The sequence below is a fragment of the Ambystoma mexicanum genome, chromosome 1q, assembly GCF_040938575.1.
Source record: "Ambystoma mexicanum isolate Mex_15411 chromosome 1q, UKY_AmexF1_1, whole genome shotgun sequence".
Taxonomy (NCBI): domain Eukaryota; kingdom Metazoa; phylum Chordata; class Amphibia; order Caudata; family Ambystomatidae; genus Ambystoma; species Ambystoma mexicanum.
The window spans coordinates 500,258,098-500,285,467 of record NC_090922.1 but is presented as its reverse complement, the minus strand read 5'-3'; the positions used below and the strand labels follow the sequence as shown (position 1 = coordinate 500,285,467).

At 46.7% G+C, this 27,370-nt stretch overlaps 1 protein-coding gene across 2 annotated transcripts in view; it reads right to left on the bottom strand.

Annotated features, from left to right (window-relative positions):
- Positions 1–370: 370 nt before the first annotated feature.
- Positions 371–27,370, bottom strand: part of LOC138529609 (chemerin-like receptor 1) — an 87,495-nt gene continuing 60,495 nt past the window's right edge. For both annotated transcript variants that reach the window (XM_069640845.1, XM_069640846.1), the window contains one exon: positions 371–2,465. In XM_069640845.1, the coding sequence (XP_069496946.1) occupies positions 1,417–2,460 (1,044 nt within the window). In that variant the 5' untranslated portion in view covers positions 2,461–2,465 and the 3' untranslated portion in view covers positions 371–1,416. The remainder of the gene's footprint in view (positions 2,466–27,370) is intronic.

Here is a 27,370-nt window from a genome sequence, read left to right as displayed (position 1 = left end):
AGGGAGGAGGCTGGGCCTTAATGTGGAGTTCTCTCTTCTTACACTATGGATTATAACCACCCTGTCTCTGGGCTACTTAACCACTGAATGTGCAGTGATCTCTTAAGAAGACTGCTTGGGAACCATTCCCACCTATCAGGGGCAACGTGCTTGCCTCGGAAGCAAGACGACACAGAGCACCACAGGTTCGATCCCGGGTCTGCGCTTAGAAACCTCTGGGTATTAAGCGCGTTATAAATAACCTATCATATCATTATCATATCACCTACTATGAGTGCCTCTTTCCCCATACACCACAGACTCCAGCACGTGTCCTGTCTGCATCCACCTGTGAAATGAAACGAAGCAAATACAACCATAATAACACAAGTTTTAGCAGAAATTATACGTTTATTGGGCTAAGACTTATGTTTGGCTGCTAGCTTTCAAGACCAGAAAGGCCCCTTTCTCGTGCCGTAATGTTTCTTTTTCCATTCGCTGTCCCTGAGCAGTCATTCTGTCTCTGCTCAGTCAGATGCTCTGCCAGCGTTAGCTTAATGTGCCTTGCCTGCTAGTCTGTGTGTGCACAAGCATGACTCCCGCCGCGCATGTGTAGAATCGCCTTTTGTTCGGGAAGATTCAGAAAAAAGGAGAAACAAAAAACTCTAGCCTCTGAATAGAACAGGGGCTGGGTAAGTTAATGGTGTCATAGAGAGAGGACGAGAAGGTGTCAGTGAGAACAGCCGGGGCCCATTTGCAATCCATTTTCTTCCTACAAATGCCCTACGTAAAGGAGTACGTTGACAGGTACAGTCAGTTACGGCTCATGACCTAAATTCTTCACCTCAAATGTAGGGTGCTTTGAAATTTTACGTGCTGGCTTAATCTGGCAGCTTTCACTGTGGCGTGTAGGCCCCTGACCTCCCTCCTGCTACATTGCCCGATAATGAGTCTCTGTCACCAGCCTCCCTCACCTACCTTCCCGGGGCCCTGGCTGACTTTCTGCTACATTCATTGGCCTGGTTCTAAAGTGCGGGCCCTGGGAATCGTGCTATGGCTTCAGACACAATGACCCCCCAGGAGAAGCATAAGGTCTTTGGTAGCAGGTGCAATACCTGAGAATGGGATTCTGGTAAACGGGTCTGCCAAGGTCTGCAGGAACGCTATCCCTGGGGACTGACAAGTGAACCCAGTGCAACTTTGGGGACCAGATTAAAGCTAAGAAATGAAAGTGTCAAAAATGTTCTTTCATCTTCAAACACATCTTCATTTGTTGTAACTTTAATAGAATCTCTCTGTACTGTTTACCAACCACCAGCATGGAGGCAGACTGAGATCTTCCGGTTTAAGGAATGTGGACGCATGACCGGAAGGTTGACCATGCCAAAACATACTTCTCCATCCTCCTCCTCCTCCTCGGCTTCATCCTCTTGAACTTCAGCTTCCAGTCACCGTCCATTCATCTAGGTGATTGTTGGTGGAGGTTTCACCTCTCCGCCGGGTGCTATAGCCCGACATTGCTAGGTCATCGAGCAAGGAACGCTTGAACACTGATAAGAGGGACTGGTTGAGCTTCATTTTGAAGTTTAGGCCCATGAAGAAATAGAGGACGGGGTTGATGCAGCTGTTCAAATAGGCCAAGGAGGAGGAGAGTGGGCTCCCAATGCTCATTGCCAACCCTTTGATGCCCCAGAGTTTGAGAAGGAGGAACACATGGTAGGGTGTCCAGCAAATGAAGAAAGTAATGACGATGGCCAAAATGACGTGGAATGGTTTTCTGGACTTTCCAAGGCTTCTTTGCTTCAGCTTAAGTGCTATGATGAGGTAGCAGGTGAGAATAACCAGGAAAGGGATCAGGAAGCCGGTGATGAAGCGGTGAAAGTAGATTGCTTGTTTGTTGTATTCCTTGTCTTTAGACAGCTCTATGGAGAGCGTGACTGAGCACTTTGTTCGGTTTTCCGAATCCAAGGCTAAGCCTCGGAAGATGTAGAAAGGAATGCTGGCCACCACTGCGCAGCCCCAGGAGATCGCGCTCACCACCCATGCCAGCCGCGGCTGGCGGTTGTTCTTGGACCATACAGGCAAGATCACAAACATGCACCGGTCTAGACTGATGGCGGCCAGGAGGAAAATACTGCTGAACATGTTAAGGTACTTCAAGAAACTGTTGGCCCGGCACAAGAACTCACCAAAGGGCCAATAGACAAAGAAGGCATTCTTCACCAGTGGAACGCAGCGAGTAGCAGAAAAGAGGAAGTCTGCCACAGCAAGGTTGAGGAACCAGATGGAGTTGACGGTTTTTGCCATCTTGAAGCCAGTGATCCAGATGACAAGGCCATTGCCCAGTATGCCAAGCACGAAGATCACGCTGTAGAAGAAGACTTGGAGGGAGTCCATGGCATTTTCCACCTTTGTTAGGTATTGCTCTTTTGCCATTATGATATTGTTTTTGATTGGTGCCAGCGTCAGGTTGGATTCCATGTGCCCTGTGTGGAGAAAGAAAGTGGACAATGAATTAACAAGTGATGTAAGGTTTCAACAGTCTCTGGTTTAGTGCATAGTCTACAATTTTGTTTTTCTTTCTCATGATGTATTCAATGTCCTAGAACTTCTAAAATTTCTGGACATTTTGCCCTACATTTCATAATACATAGTGCTGCTCTCTGCTTGTGAATATAGTCAAGTAAATTTGGGGTGTCTTAATAATGGGAAGCTTTTGCATATTCCCTAGACCGTACCCTGTTCTCAAGATGATGATATTATGTTTAATTGTAAGGGTCTCACGTGTCTGATATATTACCATTATCTCGATGACGTGGCAGGATCTGATTCTAAGAATGATTCGTAAACTGCTTCATATTTTATGCTTTGTTTTAATTCCATGTCCAAGTAGAGAGCTGCGTTGAAAATGTACTTCCCACACCACTTGCTTGGAGGAAACAGTGACCTGAGATTATGGTGTGTGAGCCTCACCTGGAAGAAACCTCTTTTGAGATGGTGCCAATAATAGTAAGCTTTGATTGGGAAGAGGGGTCTCCTAGGCCGGTAACCCACACATCTTCAGACCTGAGAGAGCGAGGGCGGAGCCGCTCAGTGACTAGTTCTCTTTGCGCACTAAAGACATTGGTTTCAAGGGGATGTGCTTTCCTAGATGAACCCAGGGTAAACCTCCCCACGAATGAGAGACAGAGGTTTAATATCAGGCAGTAATGTAGAGAGACTGTGACATGAAGGGCAAGGCAGGTTCAACACTCTTATCCCCAGGGCTATAAAGACACAGTGTGGCATGAGGCGAAAGGCTCACCTTCTTTTCCCCAGGGCCCAAAGTGACATCCTGGCAGGCCAAGAAACAGCACACAGGGTTGTCTGCCCTAGGCCTAGTAGTATACGCTGAAACCAGTCCCATGTCACAGAAACAGGTCCAACCACCTTAAGGGTCCGTGAGGGCAGGTTTCTCCTCCCACAGAAGTGTTTGAACAAAATGGGGGAAACATTTGCATTTTACAAGGCATATTGTTTACATACATATTAAATACTCTTAGAGCGAAGTCCTTGGTGTCAGAGTGCCATATGATCGCCATTGTGAAAGTGAGAGCGCTAAGCAGTGCACCAAGCATAATGTTCCCTCTTCGTTCAGTGGAGAGTGCCCGGTTTTCCCAGGCCAAAGGTTGATGCATAAAATTGACTTCTAGGGCTTGACGTTTGCACAGCGCCAGAGCTAGGTTTGTGCGTTATAATCCCATAGATATATACCTACACACATACATTTCCAATCCGAAATAATCGTGGTGTGGCCCACTTTTCATTTAGCAATTCTAGTGCAACTGTAACATACATATGACTTGGCATGTATCCGTTAGTCGCACACGTTAGGTGACATTAGGTCCGCCCTCTGCAAAAATCCATGCCACACTCGCATACATGAAATGGATGGAAGAGTATTGTATAGACGGAGGAAAAAGAGAAGGAAGGAAGGGAGCTGTGGAATGGAGGCATTCGTGTATGGGTTTATAAACGCAAACCTAGCTGGGAAGAAACAGAGTGCTGTTCAGGTAGGAGTGATTACACATAGTAGAGGGTTAGCAGGTTGGACTATGTGGGTGATGCTCTGTGGTTTGCTGCTAATTGGTGCTTTCATGGTTAGAGGCACCAGCGCACGAACTGCTTGATCATTAGAGACTTAATTTCTTGTTGGCGACTTGCAAATGGCTGGTGGGACGCTGTTTCAGAGCGCAAGCCTATAAAATAAAAGTGCCTATCCCCTGGTCTTTGTTTGAGCCATTTTTTATTTTCCACTCTCGAGTGCAGGTTGTGGAATTGCGCTGACCAAAAGAAATGGCTAGCTATCGAGCTGGGCGCGATAGGTCTTTGTTGAACCCTGCAATGAAGATGATCTGGCCTGATATTGGCAACCAGTGTGGTTCCCTGAGCGAGGGGATTCTTGATAAAAGGACAGAAATATAGGGAAAAAGCACAGAAATTGGGAGAAACCAAAGGTGACACTCAAGGCAGGAGATGGATGGAGAAATGAAAGGGAGCCCAGGACTGGAGAGAGGAAGAAATAGAGAAGGTTTGTGCAAGTATGAAGGTGAAGCAATGTGGAGACTATGAATAAGTGTTGTCATGAAGGATCACAGACATGGAAAAGGAAAATGAGACAGATCCAGGAAGCTAAGTACTTTAAATGATGTGAAATTTCATCTATTCAAGTTAGCCTTAAGCTCCTCCATTTTGTCTAGAAACAGACTCCATTTTGTGATCCCTTATTTAGAGCTCAAAGAAATATGTTTGTGGCATAAAACTGCTGAGGGTTACAGAAATGCCTGTTGAAGCGAAGAATCGTTAGCTCAGCGTTTGTTCAGCTTTGGGCCTTGAACAACCGGGACCAAATAAGATAAGATGTGAAGGATGCCTTCCTGTCTTTAGATGCTAATTGCGTGGGTCTCACAATGTATGTGCTAATGATTGATGACACAGGAAATGTTCTGTACATTCCAGGAAAGGGCTATAAGGTAAGATTACGGTGTGTAAGCACGGAACCACTGACAAATGTATGCTTTCTTAGAAAACCTCAGCAAGCTAATATGTATAAAAGGTTTCCTTTCTATAAATTGCTCACTTCACTACGACTATGGTTGTGGTTGAACCCGGGTCCACTTAATTGAATAAAACATATTGTTTGTACTGTACCTTTGTGCCTGCTGGTCTTTATTTTATTTGCAGTTACCAGTTTTTGGTCTTACAATTCACGCCCAACGTGGGGCCCTTTCTAGGATGAACCATCGCATTTCGAGGATGGAGTGACCGAGCGTTGGGACCACTGAGTACTGGGGAGGTATGCAAATTTGAGATTAAGTTTCTTGGAGCTGCTACTTGTGATTCGCGTCAGCCTCTTCACCCAGTGATCATCCCGATGAGGGTCCTGAGCCATAGCTGCAACTGTGTTTTGCTCTTTTGAAGACCACCAGTCACAGATTTTGTTTGATGGGTGATATTTGATTGGAATCGGGCGAGCATGTTTCAAGCTGGTTGTACAGAAATATTTTGCAAAATGTTTTGCCTGGTGAGATAACATTTTGAGTTTTAATGCCTGGTTTTGGTAAAATGTGCACTTGTTGGGCGGTTCTTTGTTGCTGTAGAAAATGACCCACTGGGTTAAAATATGGTCAGGCTGCTCCACCTGATGGTTCCCCCGCTTATGATATGTATATTTGTGGGATGTATTTACCCATGCATCCGAGCCCTACCTCAAAACTGTGCAGTACTGACATGAAAACATCATGATGGCCAGAGCTTCCCAGAAAATGCACAGGGAAATGCATGAAGAATAGGCTGCCACTCATTTTTGCCGATGTTATGGGCACAGAAGGACACTGCCTAAAACCACCATTGGACTACCCACACAGTAGTCTGAAACCATTGGGAATGGCAATACTGATTGCCAAAAGGAACCTAGGATTGTTGGGAATTCATTTTCTTAAATCCCAAAAAGGGGTGCAGTACCAGTACTCACCACTATCCAAAAGCCGGCGTTTTAAAACCACCAGATTTTGTAGAAAACTGAATAAATGAACCCAAAACATGCCAAAGAAAGACATTTTAAGAGGTGGATCCAATGTAAAGTTATATTCTGAAGTGACTTGAAGGTTTATAACAAGACTGGCTGAGCTGTGGATTTCAGCAGTTTAAGTAAATTTGGACTGAAAGACACTACAAATCTAAATGTTTAAAAGAAATGAGTGACCTACTTTTGAGTGTCACATAGGTTGCAATTGTTTAAATGTCATAGTTTTGAACTTAGAATCAGCATTCTAGCTGCATATGTAAAAAAATTGTCTTGACTTAAACTGGGGAACAAAAAGTGACATTTTATCTGAAACCTGGCTTGAGAAACTGAATTCTGCCTGGCAACTACCCCCATCAGGAGTGAAACTTGAGTCACAGCTGTGTTCCCAGGCCTATCTGCCTTTTGCTGGCCATACTAAGGATATGCCATCTCTCTGATAATTGAATTAAGGGGAGCCCCCACAGAATACAGGAGCTCTGAACAAAGCCCTGTCCTGACCCAGGCAGATGGTTTATTGCAGATGTCGTAAAAGTAGCTTCCTCCTGAAGCAAAGGGGAGGGGCACTGCCTGTGAGAGCAAGCTGGTGTAACGCTCACCTGATTCCCGTAGAGGCGCCGGTCTTGACTGGGCGTATACCGTATCTTCAAAGGTGATGTGTAACACACGGCTGGCTCTTTGGGCTGGACCTCTGTGCACTGTATGTTTGACTCGAAGGGTAAGATGTCTTAGGTAAGTGAACGCCGTGCTCTCCATCTGCCTCGGGGCAGGGTGCTGTAACCAGTTTCTTCACTGGATAAGGGGAGCAGGCCTCTTGACTTCAGAGGACTGCTGTCCGTCGTTTACTGCACGGACGGTAAGTTTCGAGTAATTCTAATGTCTTTAAAGTCTTTAGTAATGATGTCTCTTGTTTTGCAGAGTTCCGGCGATGGTGGATGACGGGCTGAAGTGAGTTGAAGATGGAGCCCGTGTGATGAATAGAAGCGCCTGGAAGCACGTAGGTAAGCGCTTGTTGCCTGCTTCACGATGCGCTCTAACTGTCTTTTTATTTTGCAGGTACAAGTTCGGAGCGGCTGCAGGGTGCCGGAATACCCACCGGGTTAGATGTGGAAAGGAGTAATGGCACGTGAGTATTAAAGTTCCCCAATGTCTTTAAACGCACCTTGTTTTGTCTTTCAGATGCGGGATGCAGCGCCGAAGGCCTCCGGAGCGTGCAAAGAGTTGGTAAGCTTTTGTCTTTCAGATGCCGGAATGCAGTGTGAAGACCTCCGGAGCGCACGAAGAGTAGGTAAGCCTTTGTCTTTCAGAATGCAGCGCGAGGCGTTGGTGACAGCCGATGGCCCAGGTAAGTGAAGAGCTGTCACTGAAGACCGTAATGCTAACCTGTTCTTTCTTGTCTTTATAAGTGTTGCTGAAGACTGGATTCAGGATGGTAAGCCTTTTTCCTTAGGCCCAGGATCAGATGCAGAAGACACGATGAGCGTTCTGCTGCAGAGGATGCAGAATAACGCAAAGAAAGATTCATCCATCGGGTGTGGTTTAAATAGCCTCCTGTAGTGCTTAGGTGTCTCCTTCCACAGCCACGCCTAGGTAAGAAAAGAGTTCCTGCTTTCCAGAAGAGTTCCAGTGTTCTGAACCTAGGGAGTGGCTCCTGCCCCACCCAACAGGAAAAGTAGTTCCAAACAGAAGAGGATCAGAGGCTCAACTGGCAGGCAAGTAAGCAGCATGGTCTGCTGTAGGTAAGTCCACCCAAGCATTATGAGCCCGGCGCTTCCAGCGCTGGGACTGAGCATATTTATGAGCCTGGTGCCACTGGCGCCAGGACTGGGTCCAAAAGGTCCCAATTGGGACTGGTTGGCACTCGGAACCTGGGTTATGAATCTGCTTCCAAGGGAGTTGGGAAAACCCTGACCTTTTGGAAGCAGAGATCATGACAGTACCCCCCCTCAAGGCCCCTCCCAAACCGGGCTTCTCCGGGGGTTTTGGCTTGTCAGGGAATGTTCGGTGAAATCTTTTGATTAGGCGAGGAGCGTGGACATATTCAGCAGGTTCCCAGGATCTCTCTTGGGGGCCGTAGCCTTTCCAGTCAATTAGGTAAAATAGTTTAGATTTGGAGATCTTGGAGTCCAGAATGCTTTTGACTTCAAACTCGAGTTCCCCATCAACTAGGATAGGTTTTGGAGATTTAGTTAGTCGGGTTTGAGGTTGCACGGGTTTTAATAGAGAGACGTGGAAGACCGGATGTATCTTCATGTGCGGGGGCAAGTCCAACTTGACCGCTACTGGGTTTACTATGGTAGTGATGGAATAGGGACCAAGGTATCTAGGGTTGAATGTGCGTGGCCCTTTTAGAGGTAGATATTTGGTGGATAACCAGACTTGATCCCCTACTCGATATTGAGGGGCTTCCTTCCGATGTTGATCTGCTCCTTTCTTGTATTGTTCTTTAGCCCTTTGAAGGTGAGAAACAGCTTCCTTAAAGGCTTGGGTGATTGTAGAATGCAGGTAGTCTACTGCTGGTGTTTCAAGATCTTGGAGGGGATCCAACTCCGAGGTTCGAGGGTGACTGCCGTGCAAAAGAAAAAACGGGGTTTTCCCAGTTCCCGAATGGACAGAGTTATTGTAGGCATATTCGGCTATCCAAAGGATGTCTTTCCAAGTTTTTTCAGTTTGTTGCAGCATGCAGCGTAAATACTGTTCCAGAGTTTGATTGGTCCTCTCGGTTTGTCCGTCAGTCTGAGGGTGGTGACTGGTCGATAGTCTCACATCAATTTGAGCCGACCGACAGCAACTTCGCCAAAAATGAGAAATAAATTGACTACCTCGATCCGAAATTAGAACCGAAGGAAAACCGTGCAGTCGGACGATATTTTCGAGAAATTCTCGGGCCAGAGTTGCTGCTGTTGGCAAGCCTTTGAGCAGAATGAAATGCGCCATCTTGGAGAATAAGTCCACGATTACTAGAATCGTATTGTATCCGGAGCATGGAGGTAGATCGGTGATGAAGTCCATAGAAAGCGTATGCCAAGGGCGAGGTGGGATGTCAATAGGGCGTAAGAGGCCTGCTGGTCTTTCCTTTTGACTCTTGTTTTGGGCGCATACTCCACAGGACATTATAAAGTCTCTGATATCTTTTTTCCAAGACGGCCACCAGAAGTAGCGCTTGATCTTTTCTGAGGTCTTGGCTATACCGGGATGTCCTTCCATTAAAGAATCGTGATAACAAGAGATTACTTCTTTCTGTAAATCTGTGCTGGGTAGGTATAATCGTTCTTGGAAATACAATAAGTTGTCCTTTACTGCAAAGTCCTTTCCTTGCAGATGCCAATTCTGTATGTCTGCTGGAGTTACAAGTTGCCTGGCTTTATCCTTAACTTCCTCTATGGATTGTGTGGCGATTACACCCAGAATTCTTTGTTCGGGAATGATTGGTACAGGTTTAGGGTTGATCAAGTGTTCTTCCACTCCCATCCGAGAAAGGGCATCAGCTTTACCGTTTTTTGTACCAGGTCGATAGGTAATTATGAAGTCAAACTCGGCAAAGAATAATGCCCAACGGAGTTGTCTAGAGGATTGGGCTTTTGCGGTTTTCAAATATTGCAGGTTTCGGTGATCCGTAATCACAGTAACGGTGTGTCGGGCCCCCAGCAGATAATGCCGCCAAGCCTTAAAGGCAGACTTGATAGCCAGAAGTTCCTTGTCAGTAATCGTGTAATTGATTTCAGGAGGCGAGAATTTGCGGGACCAAAATGCCACGGGATGCAACTGATTGGTTACCGGGTCCTTTTGTGATAGAACTGCCCCCATGGCAAGGCTTGAAGCATCAGTTTCCACGATGTAGGGGAGTTCGGGGCGAGGGTGTTTTAAGATTGGTGCAGAGATAAATTTAGTCTTCAAATCCTGGAAAGCTTGTTCCGCCTCGGTAGACCATTCAAAACGTTTGTTTTTCTTTAACAAGGCAGTGATGGGCTGGACTATTCGAGAGAATTCGGGGATAAACCTGCGGTAAAAGTTAGCGAAGCCTAACATGCTTTGCACACCTTTTACAGAGGATGGTGATGGCCATTTGAGAACTGCATCGACCTTCTTTGAATCCATACGCACTCCGCCAGGTGATAATATGAATCCCAAGAATTCAACTTCAGTCACGTTGAAAACACATTTTTCCAACTTAGCGAAAAGTTTGTGTTGACGCAATCTTTCGAGGACCATTTTCACGTGTTTCCGATGTTCAGATTCCGATGAAGAATAAACGAGGATGTCGTCAATGTAAACAACAACACACACATCTATGAGCTCTCTGAGGACATCGTTCATAAAATATTGAAAGGCGGCCGGGGCATTGCAAAGTCCGAAGGGCATGACCTGATATTCAAATAGCCCATACTTGGTGCGGAAGGCCGTCTTCCATTCATCGCCCTCTTTTACTCGTACCAAGTGGTAAGCTCCTCTAAGATCTAGCTTTGTATATATGCATGCTTTTCTGACTTGGTCCAGGAGTTCAGGGATCAAAGGTAACGGATATCTATTCTTAACGGTGATCTGGTTCAGGGAGCGATAATCTATACAAGTTCTAAGGTCTCCTTCCTTTTTTGGAACGAAGAACAAAGCTGAAGAAGCAGGGGACTTGGAAGGACGAATAAACCCATTTGCCAGGTATTGATCCAGGTATTGTCGAAGGTGAAGGTTCTCAGGCTCGGTGAGGGCATAAATTCTACTACAAGGAGGAGTAGATCCAGGTATCAGGTCTATCTGGCAGTCATAAGACCTATGAGGAGGTAGAGAGTTAGCCTGATCCTTCCGGAAAACATCTTGGTATTCTAGGTATTCGGGAGGTAACTGGGGAGTCTCTGAAGAAATTGCTGCCAGTGCAACACCAGGTGGAGGGTGACAAGTAGAGACACATTCTGGAAACTGGACCGTTCTTGCTCGCCAATCGATCAGAGGATTGTGTTTCTCTAACCAAGGTATTCCTAGAATAATCTGAAACTGAGGGGCCTTGATCACATCGAACACGATCTTCTCATGGTGTCCTTCTTGACTTATTAGCGTCACTTTTTGAGTGGTATGCGTTACTGGCCCGGAGGCTATCTCCGTACCATCCACCGTAGTAATGACGTCCTTTACAGCCTTGGGACAAAGAGTTAGATTCATCCTCAAAACCATTTCATGATCCACATAATTGCCGATGGCACCGCTGTCGACGTAAGCTTCAATTGCATGTAATCGATCCGGATTATCAGGGCTAATGAGGACCATAGGTATCACGAAATGCGAGGTCACGGAACTGGTTTTCACGCTCGGCAAGAGGACCTCTATTCTTGTCGGGCGAGGTTGTTTCCCTGCTCAGAGTTTGTAACTTTGGTAACTGCAGCTCCGACTGCCTTCTTAGCAGGTTTCACCGGACAGTCTCGAAGAAAGTGCCCTGAGTTTCCGCAATAGAGGCATAATTGCAACTGTTTTCTCCTTTCCCGCTCCTTTTGTGTTAGAGGACCTTTCAGACCCCCTATTTGCATGGGTTCCCCGGAGTCTACTCCTTTGGAAGGAGTTGGCGGTTTGGAAAATACTCGAGCATCAAACTTGGAACGATCGGTCTTCCTGTTCTGCAGTCTGTGATCTATTTGAACGACTAAGTCTATATAGTCCAAACAATCTTGTGGGGGATTCACTACTTGGGCTAACACATCTTTGAGCTCTCCACGTAGACCTCTATAAAACAGCGTAATCCTTTTTTCCTCAGGCCATTGAGTTTCCACTATCAGTCTGTTGAAAGACGCAATATAAGCCAAAAGGTCTTGATTACCTTGTCGCAACGAAAGGAGCTCATTGTCCAAGGCCTGCCCCTGTGAATGTCTTGCGAACAGTTTTTCCATACTGAGCTGAAAAGCTTGAAAATCATGGAGGACCGGATCATCTTGATTTACTAGAGGGATCGACCAGTCTGCCGCATTGCCACTAAGGTACGAAAGCACGAAAGCTACTTTAGCTTGATCAGTTGGAAAGGCTGCTGGCCGGCATAAGAAATGCAACCGGCACTGATTGATAAATACTGCAAACCTCTTTGGGTCACCAGAAAATCGTTCGGGCGGAGCCAGAGGTACATTCCCAGGTAGGTTGATCTGCACTGGATTCATAGAGGATGTAGAAGGAAGATTTCCCCCAGATGCGGGTAACGGGGTCTGTCCGGCTTGTGACTGTAGCAATTGTCTAGCGAGATCATCTGTTCGCTCCTTGGAAATAATCAGTTCCCTTCTTAGAGCGTTCGTTTCCTGACGGGCTGCATGCACTTCTGCCCTTAGTTCCCCAAGTAACTGGGCTAGTTGGTCGGTATCCGAGGTTTCCATAGCGCCTGGACGGGAGTTTTGTGGTAGGCTTTGCGTTCTGTAACGCTCACCTGATTCCCGTAGAGGCGCCGGTCTTGACTGGGCGTATACCGTATCTTCAAAGGTGATGTGTAACACACGGCTGGCTCTTTGGGCTGGACCTCTGTGCACTGTATGTTTGACTCGAAGGGTAAAATGTCTTAGGTAAGTGAACGCCGTGCTCTCCATCTGCCTCGGGGCAGGGTGCTGTAACCAGTTTCTTCACTGGATAAGGGGAGCAGGCCTCTTGACTTCAGAGGACTGCTGTCCGTCGTTTACTGCACGGACGGTAAGTTTCGAGTAATTCTAATGTCTTTAAAGTCTTTAGTAATGATGTCTCTTGTTTTGCAGGGTTCCGGCGATGGTGGATGACGGGCTGAAGTGAGTTGAAGATGGAGCCCGTGTGATGAATAGAAGCGCCTGGAAGCACGTAGGTAAGCGCTTGTTGCCTGCTTCACGATGCGCTCTAACTGTCTTTTTATTTTGCAGGTACAAGTTCGGAGCGGCTGCAGGGTGCCGGAATACCCACTGGGTTAGATGTGGAAAGGAGTAATGGCACGTGAGTATTAAAGTTCCCCAATGTCTTTAAACGCACCTTGTTTTGTCTTTCAGATGCGGGATGCAGCGCCGAAGGCCTCCGGAGTGTGCGAAGAGTTGGTAAGCTTTTGTCTTTCAGATGCCGGAATGCAGTGTGAAGACCTCCGGAGCGCACGAAGAGTAGGTAAGCCTTTGTCTTTCAGAATGCAGCGCGAGGCGTTGGTGACAGCCGATGGCCCAGGTAAGTGAAGAGCTGTCACTGAAGACCGTAATGCTAACCTGTTCTTTCTTGTCTTTATAAGTGTTGCTGAAGACTGGATTCAGGATGGTAAGCCTTTTTCCTTAGGCCCAGGATCAGATGCAGAAGACACGATGAGCGTTCTGCTGCAGAGGATGCAGAATAACGCAAAGCAAGATTCATCCATCGGGTGTGGTTTAAATAGCCTCCTGTAGTGCTTAGGTGTCTCCTTCCACAGCCACGCCTAGGTAAGAAAAGAGTTCCTGCTTTCCAGAAGAGTTCCAGTGTTCTGAACCTAGGGAGTGGCTCCTGCCCCACCCAACAGGAAAAGTAGTTCCAAACAGAAGAGGATCAGAGGCTCAACTGGCAGGCAAGTAAGCAGCATGGTCTGCTGCAGGTAAGTCCACCCAAGCATTATGAGCCCGGCGCTTCCAGCGCTGGGACTGAGCATATTTATGAGCCTGGTGCCACTGGCGCCAGGACTGGGTCTAAAAGGTCCCAATTGGGACTGGTTGGCACTCGGAACCTGGGTTATGAATCTGCTTCCAAGGGAGTTGGGAAAACCCTGACCTTTTGGAAGCAGAGATCATGACAGCTGGCTTGGCAGAACTGGAAAAACCAGAAATTCAACCTTGTGCTGGAGGAAAACCACACCCCTTTGGGGACAGAACATAACTCTAAAAAGATGAATAACTCATAGAGCGGACATGTGAAAATTTTATAAATGATACCATAATTCTTGTGATTTTTCTGCCCACATTTTAAGAGGTTTTTAGAACCGGTGGTATGTTCAGGGGAGTTTTAGCGGAAAAGAGGATATTACTCAAAATGTGTGCATGTGAAAAATCTGACACTTCATCAACTAATGTCCATACTCCTTGCGCACATGTGTGTAAATTTGGGTTAATGTCCGGTATTGCAAACCAGTTAAAAAGTGCAAAATATTGCCATTTCTGAATGCAAGCTCCCAGGAAGAGCAGAGTTTGAACAGGAGATACCTCCTGTGATATGTGAGGGGTGCAGATGATTTTAAAACAATATGTACCTCTGCAAATATGTATTTGGTTCAAATCTAGATTTGTGTGTAAGTTGACAGGAGGAGTGTACTTTCTGCAGGCTGTAAAATGACATCACTCTGACACAACTTAGCTCCCCCAATCAGGGGAGAAATGAAAGCTTGGCCAATGATAAGTGGAGAGGGGCTGGCTAGTGATGCTGCTCACACACACCCATTTTAAAAACACATAAAAGCAGAGAGACAGGACAGATAGGGACCTTCAAATCCATTTGCAGCTGGAAGCTCTGCCGGAAAATGCATACTTTACCTCCTCAACCTTCAGAGAGCAGACATAGAGACTTCAAATCTATCAAATTTCCAGAACCAGAGAGAGAGCAGAGCTGACCTAGACCGCTGTTAGCAGAACCAGAGAGAGCTGAACCGGAGTGCAGTCCAAAACCTGACCAGATCCGTGGCAAGGCATATTTCTAAATATATTGTGAGTACCTAGCAAACTGTGCAGAACCAATCTCTTAGTTAAAATAATATAATTCAATCCTATTTTAATCTAAGTAGAACTGTCTCCTAACTGTCACCTGTCATTTGTAAAGCTGTCACTTGTCATTTTCTATTTGCAAGCTGCACTTGTCTTTTTGAACTTTAAAATTTCAAATCTGAAAAACGACCTTTATTTAATCGCTCATATCTCAGTGACAGTTTGTGCTAGAGACTTGCAGTAACTTTCATCTGGAAGCTGAGATCCTAGGCTTTCCTAGGACCGCAAAACGATAGTGATAGTCCTTGTATTTCCTCTGTAATCGCGCTCGGCGCATTCGCAAATTTAGCCGCGATTTGACATTTTACCGCGATTTGCAAATTTCTTCACGTGTAAAAATCTGCTGCTGCTTGCCTTTCATTTGCCAAAAATTCGTTTAACCTGCTAGTTACACCCTAGATCCTTGCTAAAGTGAGCCTGAGCTAATATTGACTTGATTTCACTCACCCTGAACCTCCTAGAGGGAATTAAAAGCATTTTAGCATATTTTTTTCTTCATTTCCAGCACATTTAAAGCATTTGGGCCTGTGTTTTCAACTTCTGTAGTCTAAGTTGCTGGGTGAACTGAATCACATTTGATTGCATTTCTGAGAACTGTGTGCCTTCCTTCCATTTCCTTGCATTGCATAAAAGGGGGGGGTGAATTGTCCAAGAAAGTGATTACATTGTTTTGTTGAAATCATATTGAGTATTTTCTGTACTGCATTTCATTCCACATTGCATCCATTTGAAACCATAAAAGTATTGTTGCTATCTTATCCATTTCATGTCAACTCCTTAGTGATTATCAAGAAGTGTGCTAGTGCCAGATTCTCCGTTGTTAATCTTTATCATACCAGATTAAGTGTGATATCCAATTATTAATTTATTATAAAGCGTGATATAATATATATTGTTTAAGTTATCAAATAAACCTTTAAACTTGCAAAACAGAACTACTTCTTGGCTCAGTGGGGTCAGGGGGATTCCAAGGGAGGGGTGTTATATAGGGGTAGTCATCCAGAACGCATGAACTGGACATAAAGATATATCAATAAGGGTTTTCATTCAGTATTATAGACTAGGCGTTGACTTAGCTGTAGTGTTGAATTGAATCCTCTTACAAATTGGGGGCTCGTGCCGGACTTTTGGGTTAGATCTGTCACTTGTGCAGATTAATACAGTGTGCCAGCTGACCAGATACACATATCCGGTCGGATCACCACGCTGTGTTACGCTGTAAAGCACTCCTCAAAGCAACGCTCTAAGGAAAAGGTCTGTTTTGCAAAAATAAAATACTGACTCTTGTAAGTCAGGAAGGAAATCAAATTTCCAGAATGACGACACTCGTGGACATGAAAATAGCCAGAGAGCACCTCTTACATAAGCTATTTGTGAGAGGTGAATGGACCGAACAGGGCCAGGATGCGTGGTTGCAGGCAATCACACAACAGGTCACTGAAACGGGGTCAGATATATATAGAGATCAGGGTCCACTACATGTGGCCCTGAGTGAACTATACATGGCCCCGAAGGCCAAAGATGAACACGACAAGATTGTTAGGATAGCGGCATACCTGTACCTATATATGGGAGACATGCAGGATAGATGTACTGAAAGCCAAGATCTGGCGAATAAGCGACAGATGGCGTTAGAGAAGGCTCGATCTGATCTGGCCTCTTCTGAGCAGAGGCTGCAGAGGAGCCAGGAGTCAGAAAATGATAGTAGGCAATATATCATTAAAATAAAAGAGGATATGGGCATCCTACAACAGGAAAAGACAGACCAGGATACCAGATTTCTGGCCCTGCAGAAGGAGCACCAAGACAGTTTGGACTCCTTACTGCAGAACCAGAAAAAGTTGGAGCAACAGATCAATTTCAACAGGGCATGCACAGAGCAGGTAGCCACCCTGCAAATCCAACTAGACAGAGAGAAAGAGGAGAGCAATAAACTGATCCTGAAAGACCTGGATACCCAGGCAGAGTTTGATCAGGAGCGCCAGAAAGCCGGTGCCTTCCAAAGGCAAAGGGACGACCTGGCGGCACAGATGCAGGCTCTTAGTCAGGAAAGAGACGCTTTAGGCCAGGAAGTCTGCCACTTAAAAAAGGAAATTGAAGAAAATCACCTGGCCCTCCAGGGGCTGGGTGATCTCCAAAAAGAAAACCGGAACTTGGTAGAGCACACCAGAAGGGTGGAGGATGCTCTAGCAAGAAAGGAGCAGGCCAATAGGGACACAGCTCAGGAGGTAACCCTCCTGCAGCAAAGACTGGCCCAGTTCTCCAGGACCAACCAGGAAGCACAGAGGGAAAATGAGGCCCTCTGTCAACACAATGATAGGCTCCAACAACAGGTAGCGATGCAGGAGAGACTGATAGAGTCTAGTAAGGCCTTGACTGAGGAACTGAAAGCACAAATGCAGGCTCTTGCATTGCAACAGGGAGCAGGGGCGGATAGAGATGATGTCCGCTGGGAAAGAGAGACTCCTGACCATAACCTCAGGAGCCCTAACACCAGGGGCCTTCATCTCTCCCAGTCCCTGGACTCTACCACCCCCATGTCCCCTGGCGCACATGAGCACAGGGCCACAGGGATGGCAGATTACTATCCAGCTAAAAGTATGGGGCTCATAGGCCAGTACCACTCAGGAATGGAGGGGTGGGCCAACCGGGTATGGGCACCCAAGTACAGTACAGTTCAGTGGGGAACCCCAGGACAGTAGGCCCCTTAAGGGCATCCTGAAAACCTCTGCCCAGTTAGGTCAGTGGGGGGGGGTACCCAGCAAATCCTGGCAGCAAGGAGGGATCTGAGGACTCCTCTGAGCACCACAGGAAACAGGAGACCAGGTCCCCACATTCTGCCAGCCATTCCCAGGCTCGCAGAATCAGGGAAAACCTGGAAGAACAGACAGGAACCTCTGGGAGCAGTGCCTCTGAGTCAGAGGATGAATGGACAAGGGTTACCCGAACCAAAAAGGACAATAAGGCAAAAAGGGCCTTGCTTAAGGACCCCTTAAAGCAGATTAAGGCGATCAGGAGCGTCATCACGCCTTACCATAAGAACGCTAAGTATTCTGTTTGGGAGCACTTAGAGTTGTTTGAGCAAATGATGGAGACTTTCCATTTGAAGGACAGCCAAAGCCGTATTCAATATGTAAAGTGGACCTTCTCCCCGGAATACTCCAGTTTCTTTGCGGGGCTGGAGGACCAAAATAATTTAAGATGGTCCACCTATAAGGCGGCCATCTTGAAACATTTTTCCATTCATAGAAATCCTCAAGAGGCTCGCAAGGCAGCCTACAATTTGCAATGTGGGGAGGATCAGGCCCCACAAGAATTTGTGCAGGAGTTAAAGCGTGCTTTTGCACAGACCACAAGAAGGGTGCGCACGGATAGCAGAGAATTTATTAATACGTTTTTCCATGCCTTGCCCAAATACATAATGACCCAGCTCGTGAGGGATTTTCACGAGAAAAGATCTTTAGAATGGGTCATTGAACAAGCCACCCGCATCTACGAGGTGCAGAAACCGGTGGAAAACAAAAACCAGCCCAAAAACCCCAAAACTAACAGCACCCCTGCAGCTGCCAAGGTGGCAGAGGTAAAGGTCACCCCCGTTTTAGATTTGGAGATTGGGGGGCCTAAAAACCTACCTGCACCTAATAATGCTAGGCCCAGAAGGTCCTCGGGCCAGTCACAGACAGGGAGCCAAGGAGGCAGCCCCACCAATGGGGTCCCTCGCTCTCCTGATTATGTAAGTCCCCGTTACAAGGGAAACAGACCCATCCTGGGTTATGTGTGGACTCCTCCAGCCCAAGGGGGGAGATCCAGCCAAGAACCTAACCCAGGGAACTTTCCTCCTAACTTCCCACCGGAGGGCAGAAATTCTCCGAATCCTGGGCAGAACTTTTTCCCCAGGTATCCACCCAATTTCCAACCCCAAAATCCTCCACCCTTCTTTCCCCAATTCCCTGAGCCCAGACAACCTAATCCGGGAGAGGGGAGGCCAAGGGTGGAGGGGTACCCAAATCTTCCCAACCCGGGGTATTACCAGAGGAGGGACAGCTACCCTTCCCGGGATCAGCCCAGGGGAGAAAACAGGGCCCCGTATCAGCCTGAGCGGGTTTCCCAGTTAGAGCGCCAGGTTCAAAACATGGCGCGGGATCTGGGTCACATACTGAGGGCTCAGCAGAACCCTCAGATCGGCATGCCGGCGCAGAACGCACCCAACTCTGGACCTGGTGCTCCAGAACAATGACGGGGGCAGCACCCCGATAACTCACCGGTTCCCAGGGAGGAGGCACAAAGGGAAGGGGGGTGTAAAGCCTTGGAGGAAGCTTCCTTCCTCACTTGTAAACAGCCCCTGGAAACCCAGGAACCGGAAACAAAATCTCCTGCCCCTGAAAGTCTGCCTCCTAAGGAGCAGAGGGGGGGTAGGAGAAACAAAAGACCCAAACAGACACAGTTTGAGGAGGAGGTACAGATCTTCCAATTTGAGGGAGAGGGATCCTCAGAGCATCCTGGGAAAAGGATCTTCTCCTTCAGAGAGGGGGGAACTCCTCCCAAAGAAAAATGGGTCCCTAGGGATGCAAATCCAGACTGGGGAGATGTGGAGACTGAGCTACCGCCGCCCACCATCTCATCCCAGAACCAACAGCAAGAAAATCCCCTGGTTCAAACCCATCCTGGTGACTGCCTCCAAAAAGGGGGGGGCGGCCCGGAACCGGAGCCAGGGGAACCCACAATGGCTCTGATCTCCAGTTGCCAACTTTTTCTTTCAGATTCCCAAGGCTCTCCACAGAATTCTGCCCAAATCTCTTCGCTAGCGATGTCCAAAACCAGAAAGTTAGCCCACCAGTTGTCCAAAAATGTGCATTATCTGTGCCCCCTTGACGAGAAGGAGGGAAGATATTATGCCCCGGTACAAGTACAGGGGCAGGGTACAATTTCAGCGCTGGTGGACACGGGATCTCAAGCTACCCTTCTGTCCAGAAGGGCCTTTGATGAACTGAATGCAGGAAGGGGAGAGAATTACCAAATTCCTCTCACCTCACTTCCTGGACAACTCCAGAACTTTGACGGGAAGGAAATTCCTGTCGAGGGGACGGCAGACTTGGACATTAAAATTGGGCGACACAAGTTGAAACACCCGGTCATAGTTGTGACCCCAGAGGGCACCCCTTGTTTACTAGGGAATGACCTCCTGAGAAGGTTGTCACCCCTAATAGATTGTGTAAACAAGGTCCTCTGGACCCAGACTAGCCGACCAATAAAATTAAAACAGAGTGTCAACCATGTTAGTTTAAACGGCACCTGCCACATGGTTGAACAAAAACCTGACCAAGTAGAATTTCACTTCCAGAATAGCCAAATTCCAGACGTGACAGTAATAGCAGTAGGACAACAGACTGGTGATGGGGGGTCCTCTCTATTTCTGAAAATCAACCTTCCTTCCAGTCTAAAGTGGTACTCCACGCTGGAAGGAAACACTCTGAGATTCTATACTAATCCACAATTAGAAACTCCCACTCCTATAGTCCAGAAAGATCTGAAATCAGCTCAGAGCCTGGCTGATATTCAGCAAATTGGAGAGCAGTTGTTCATCCCTGTTCAGTTAAATGATGGGAAGGACTCTGTTCTCGCTCGAGTGTGTGTGAACAACGGTAAGAGCTTCATCAGCGAAGCCATGTTCCGCCAACTCCCAAAAGATCCAGCCATTCCCACATTCAAACTGATAGACAAATGTGAAATGGACCTGGAAGCGCCTAATTCCAAACATCTCCTGCCAAGCAGGTGTATGCTCAAAATCTCCATTGGCAACAAGAGCATAGTCCACAATTGTTGGGTCGTGCGAGACGTCCCTGCCGCCTTTTACTTAGGCAGTGACATTCTCAATCGCTTTGCCATTAGTTTGGACCTAATAAACTTCAAAGCTTGGTCCCGATTAGCGGATAATCCCATGGGCTTTGATGATCCAGAAAAAGCATTTAGGTCAGCTCAATTGCTACCTTATGCAGTTGGAATTCAGATCAAAGAGGAAGTCACCATCCCAGAAAGGACCCGACAATTCTCCCTGGAAGTGAAAGTTAAAAGAGGACAACATTTGAAAAACCCTGATGCTTACATACATCTAAACGCTTCTCTCCAATAGCAAGGGTTGGGGGTAAACCCAACTCCATTAGTCAACATAGAACATGACACCATTCTAATAGAGGTGGATAACAGCGACTTAAAGAGTATTACTCTAGCCGCAGGCACCATTATTGGAATGGCGGTTGATGACCGACATTTTTCCATCGACTTAGTAAATGAACTGTTAGGACCAATCCCCAAGGACTGTTTTGACAGTGACAGTGAGGACAATACAACACCAGACAGGATTTTTACCCGGCATGGGGGGAACTTCCTGGTGTACACTTCCTGCCCTTATGGTAAGGAAGATGTGACTTGTGACTTCAGGAGGGATGAGGTGATTTTCCAGGTCCATGAGGGCTGCCTTTCCCACCTGAAGCCTCCAGTCCAAATCAGCACTCTGGCCAGGGACTTCTCCACCCAGCTGGAGGAGGCCGCTGAAATAGCCAAACCAGAAGTCTTTCCAGGCAGATGGTGGAAGAGAGAGTCAACCTAGCTGATGCCTGTGTGACTCTGGAACAAAAGCAAAAGTTGAAGCAAGTTTTCTTGGATTTCCAAGATCTCTTTGCGGTAGACTCATATGACTGTGGTCGCACCGACATCCACACAACCACAATCCCCACGGACCCTGGCATGACTCCTGTGTTTGTGAAGCAATATCGCTTGCCTCTCGCATCAATGGAGTCCCTTACTGAAATAATTAAGAACCTTGAGTCCCGGGGAATAATCCGTCCAGTCCACAGCACCTTCAATAATCCGGTGCTGGGAATATTGAAGCCAAACGGCCAGTGGAGACTCTGCGCCGACCTCAGGGAGCTCAACAAACGGGTCCATACCTCCCGATGGCCTCTGCCCTACATTGACCAAGGGCTGGCCCAGATCCAGGGGTCACAGGTATTCACTGCAATAGACCTGACCAATGGGTACTGGACCGTGCCTGTCAGTAGGGAGGACCAATACAAACTGGCTTTTACCTTTGGGGGCCAGCAGTACACATGGACCCGGACTCCTTTCGGATACCTTAACTCCGGTAATGAATTCAACATTTTCCTACATAAGGCCATGCCCGACCTGGGTGCGAGGGGTAACCTGGCTTATGTAGATGATGTCCTCATCAAAAGTTCATCTGTGGAGGAACACATAGCGGAGATCCGTTATGTTCTGACCCAGTTGAGGGCTGCCGGAGCAAAACTTTCCTTTCAGAAAGCACAGTGGTGTAGAACCCGTGTTAATTTCTTGGGGCATGAGATTACTCCTCAGGGTCTCTGTCCCCAGGAAAAGAAAGTGGAAGCCCTCCAAAAACTGAAAGACCCCACAACTCTGCGGGAACTAAGGAGCCTCCTTGGACTGACCAATTACAGCAGAAAGTTCATTGAGGGCTACGCAGAGATCACCAGACCCCTGATTCATCTCCTGAAGGGGGGGTCAAGTGGGAATGGGGTCCAGAACAAGCCGAGGCAGTAAGACAACTCAAAAGAAGCCTCTCACAAGCGCCCTGCCTAGCTTACCCTGTCAGAAACAAGGAGTTTTTCCTGGAGACGGGGTTCTCTAATACGTGCTTGACGGCAGTATTATACCAAAAGCATGACAAGGTCAATAAAGTAATCTCCTATGCGAGCAAAACTTTATCCTCTGTGGAGGAAAAATTCAACGATTGTGAGAAGGCACTCCTGGCAACGGTGTGGGCATTGAAGAATTACCGCCCGTTTATCCAGGGGGAACACATCATAGTGGAGACTCCACACCAGCCTCTGCAATATCTCCAAAGTGACAGAATCCGGGCCGGAAATGTGAGTAATTCCAGAATTACTTCCTGGATTCTGTCAATGTAAGGCTTTCCTGTGGAGGTCAGATATGGCCAAAACAAGAAGAGTCCCCTCGCGCAAGGTCTGGCTGACTTGCATGATTGTGCCAGAGAAAACTGTCTCGAGGACGAAAGTCTAAAAATCAAGCACATGGAGGCATACCTTAATTCCCCACACAAAGTCTTTGAAGAAGACAAGTGTGAGGGAATGCCCACTGTGTATGTGGATGGATGCTCTTACCATGTTGACAACAACGGGGAGAAAGAACTGGTGGCCGGCGTAGGGAATGCATGGGTGAATGAGTCCCCAGAACCCTCCGCTGGATACAAAATTGGTCCCCGAAGTAGTCAGGTGGCAGAATTGATGGCTGTGCATCAGGCCATCCTCACTGCTGTCCAGCATCAACTCCACGAACTGGTCATAATCACAGATTCGGATTATGTACGGAACGGGCTCGTGGAGCACCTGGTTAATTGGAAAACCAGAGGCATGTTATGTGCTAACAACAAACCCTTGAAACATGGGAAGTTGATCCAAAACATTGATGATCTGGTCACCTCAAATGAGATGACCATTTATTGGAAAAAGATCAAGGGTCATTCCAAATTAGAGGGACCAGACAAAACTGGAAATGACTTAGCTGATCAGCTGGCCAAAACCGGGGCCATCCAAGGGGATCTAATTGAGATTGAGTCCCTGTTGGGGGAAATCCAGGTCACTGCTATCACTAGGTCCCAGACAAATGCTCACAACGACCTTTCAATTGCACAATGGAGTAAGGAGACCCCTGATGCTGATTTGATTACCGCTCAGAAGGGGGATCCAATAATTGGTAAGTTTTACCAACACCTTGAGGACCCTGAGAACTTTCCCCTGACGGATACCGATTACATTGGGAAAGAGGACCTAAGAGTGTTGATGAAATGTCCAAAAATGTTCCGGATCCAAGACGGTTTGCTGGTAAGGAAATCCAAAGCTGGCCACGATCAGTGGGTGGTTCCTACCTCATTCCGAAGCCTGATGTTAAGTCACGCCCATGATGCGGCCACCGCCGATCATAGGGGGTTTCACACAACATTGGAAATCTTAAGAGAGGTTGCATACTGGCCACACATGGGGCAGGACCTCGACCAATACTTGAAGGGGTGTCTTGTGTGTGCACAATTTCAGCCATCATCCCTCACGCACCGTGCGCCTCTCCAAAAGAGGGGGATGACACTGCCATGGTCAGATTTACAAATCGACTTTGTAGGCCCCGTGATTCGCTCTGCTAGGGGGAATAAGTACATGTTGACTGTGACATGCTTGTTTACCAAGTGGGTGGAATGTCTCCCAGCCCCAAATTGCAAGGCAGAAACTGCAGCTGCCCTGATGATTAACCACATCTTTTCCCGTTTTGGTCTACCTCAAAGGATTGAGTCAGACAGAGGTAGCCACTTCACCAGTGAAGTAATGACAAAGATGTGGGAGATACTGGGGGTCAAAAGGAAGTTGCATATTGCTTACAGGCCAGCTTCTTCTGGAGCAGTGGAACGCTACAACCGGACAATTGTGAGCATCTTAAAAAAGTTTGTGGCAGATTCTGGGCCAAGTTGGGATATCCGATTACCTCTGGTCCTAATGGCCATCAGATCTACCCCTTCATCTGCAACCAAAATGTCACCATTTGAGTTGATGACTGGGCGCAAGATGGTACTTCCTCAGCATTTGCTCTACAGGACCCAAGAGCAGACACTGATAAATGCCTCCACTACTCATGAGTATGTGGAGAATTTAAGGAAACACCTCCAACATGCTTTTGCTTACGCTCAGCGGAATCTAGAAAGATCAGCTGATAGCATGAAGACCCACTATGACCTGAAGACTTCCAGGAAGGAATATCAGGTGGGAGACCGGGTCTATCTATACAACTTCTAAAGAAACCAGGCAAAACAGCGGAAAGTTTTGCCTACGTGGAAGGGACCCTTTGAGATCATCGACAAGATCTCCCCTGTGGCCTACAAAATCCACATCCCCAAAGGTCCTTTGGCAGCGGGGGAAGACAAGTGGGTCCACATAAACCAGTTGAAATGTTGCCATCCCAGGCACGCTCTGCAACAACTGGAGGAATCCTCTGGAATCCTAGCGGGTACTGTCTCAGACTAATTCAGTTCCAACCATAAAATATACCACATCTAGTCTCTAAAATATTGTGATTTGCATGAAACTGTCTCTTAGTTATACTGTTTTTTTTTTTCAAAATAAGAATGTAATGTTTCGTTATGATGAAATGCATATGCTGCCCCACTATCTTAAAAGTGGTGGAAAAACATCTATGAGTAGGTATTGCCGCTTTTGCTTTATCATCCTAGGAGAGATGAAACCATGGAGAATGACCAAGGAGGATGATCCGGAGACTGGGAGGATGATGCAAGGGGGCCCAGTGTACCGCCCAATATTCCCATCAGGACCGGCGAGGAGAACCGATCGATCCGACCGGATGGAGGAAAAGATGCTGAACTGTGCCATCTATTGGAAGAAGATGAGGAAACATCCCAGATCTTGCGGGTCCCACCAGTGAAGGATCAGATGGCCACCGCAAGAAGGGGGGCTTGTGGGATGTATTTACCCATGCATCCGAGCCCTACCTCAAAACTGTGCAGTACTGACATGAAAACATCATGATGGCCAGAGCTTCCCAGAAAATGCACAGGGAAATGCATGAAGAATAGGCTGCCACTCATTTTTGCCGATGTTATGGGCACAGAAGGACACTGCCTAAAACCACCATTGGACTACCCACACAGTAGTCTGAAACCATTGGGAATGGCAATACTGATTGCCAAAAGGAACCTAGGATTGTTGGGAATTCATTTTCTTAAATCCCAAAAAGGGGTGCAGTACCAGTACTCACCACTATCCAAAAGCCGGCGTTTTAAAACCACCAGATTTTGTAGAAAACTGAATAAATGAACCCAAAACATGCCAAAGAAAGACATTTTAAGAGGTGGATCCAATGTAAAGTTATATTCTGAAGTGACTTGAAGGTTTATAACAAGACTGGCTGAGCTGTGGATTTCAGCAGTTTAAGTAAATTTGGACTGAAAGACACTACAAATCTAAATGTTTAAAAGAAATGAGTGACCTACTTTTGAGTGTCACATAGGTTGCAATTGTTTAAATGTCATAGTTTTGAACTTAGAATCAGCATTCTAGCTGCATATGTAAAAAAATTGTCTTGACTTAAACTGGGGAACAAAAAGTGACATTTTATCTGAAACCTGGCTTGAGAAACTGAATTCTGCCTGGCAACTACCCCCATCAGGAGTGAAACTTGAGTCACAGCTGTGTTCCCAGGCCTATCTGCCTTTTGCTGGCCATACTAAGGATATGCCATCTCTCTGACAATTGAATTAAGGGGAGCCCCCACAGAATACAGGAGCTCTGAACAAAGCCCTGTCCTGACCCAGGCAGATGGTTTATTGCAGATGTCGTAAAAGTAGCTTCCTCCTGAAGCAAAGGGGAGGGGCACTGCCTGTGAGAGCAAGCTGGCTTGGCAGAACTGGAAAAACCAGAAATTCAACCTTGTGCTGGAGGAAAACCACCCCCCTTTGGGGCCAGAACATAACTCTAAAAAGATGAATAACTCATAGAGCGGACATGTGAAAATTTTATAAATGATACCATAATTCTTGTGATTTTTCTGCCAACATTTTAAGAGGTTTTTAGAACCGGTGGTATGTTCAGGGGAGTTTTAGCGGAAAAGAGGATATTACTCAAAATGTGTGCATGTGAAAAATCTGACACTTCATCAACTAATGTCCATACTCCTTGCGCACATGTGTGTAAATTTGGGTTAATGTCCGGTATTGCAAACCAGTTAAAAAGTGCAAAATATTGCCATTTCTGAATGCAAGCTCCCAGGAAGAGCAGAGTTTGAACAGGAGATACCTCCTGTGATATGTGAGGGGTGCAGATGATTTTAAAACAATATGTACCTCTGCAAATATGTATTTGGTTCAAATCTAGATTTGTGTGTAAGTTGACAGGAGGAGTGGACTTTCTGCAGGCTGTAAAATGACATCACTCTGACACAACTTAGCTCCCCCAATCAGGGGAGAAATGAAAGCTTGGCCAATGATAAGTGGAGAGGGGCTGGCTAGTGATGCTGCTCACGTACACCCATTTTAAAAACACATAAAAGCAGAGAGACAGGACAGATAGGGACCTTCAAATCCATTTGCAGCTGGAAGCTCTGCCGGAAAATCCATACTTTACCTCCTCAACCTTCAGAGAGCAGACATAGAGACTTCAAATCTATCAAATTTCCAGAACCAGAGAGAGAGCAGAGCTGACCTAGACCGCTGTTAGCAGAACCAGAGAGAGCTGAACCGGAGTGCAGTCCAAAACCTGACCAGATCCGTGGCAAGGCATATTTCTAAATATATTGTGAGTACCTAGCAAACTGTGCAGAACCAATCTCTTAGTTAAAATAATATAATTCAATCCTATTTTAATCTAAGTAGAACTGTCTCCTAACTGTCACCTGTCATTTGTAAAGCTGTCACTTGTCATTTTCTATTTGCAAGCTGCACTTGTCTTTTTGAACTTTAAAATTTCAAATCTGAAAAACGACCTTTATTTAATCGCTCATATCTCAGTGACCGTTTGTGCTAGAGACTTGCAGTAACTTTCATCTGGAAGCTGAGATCCTAGGCTTTCCTACGACCCCAAAATGATAG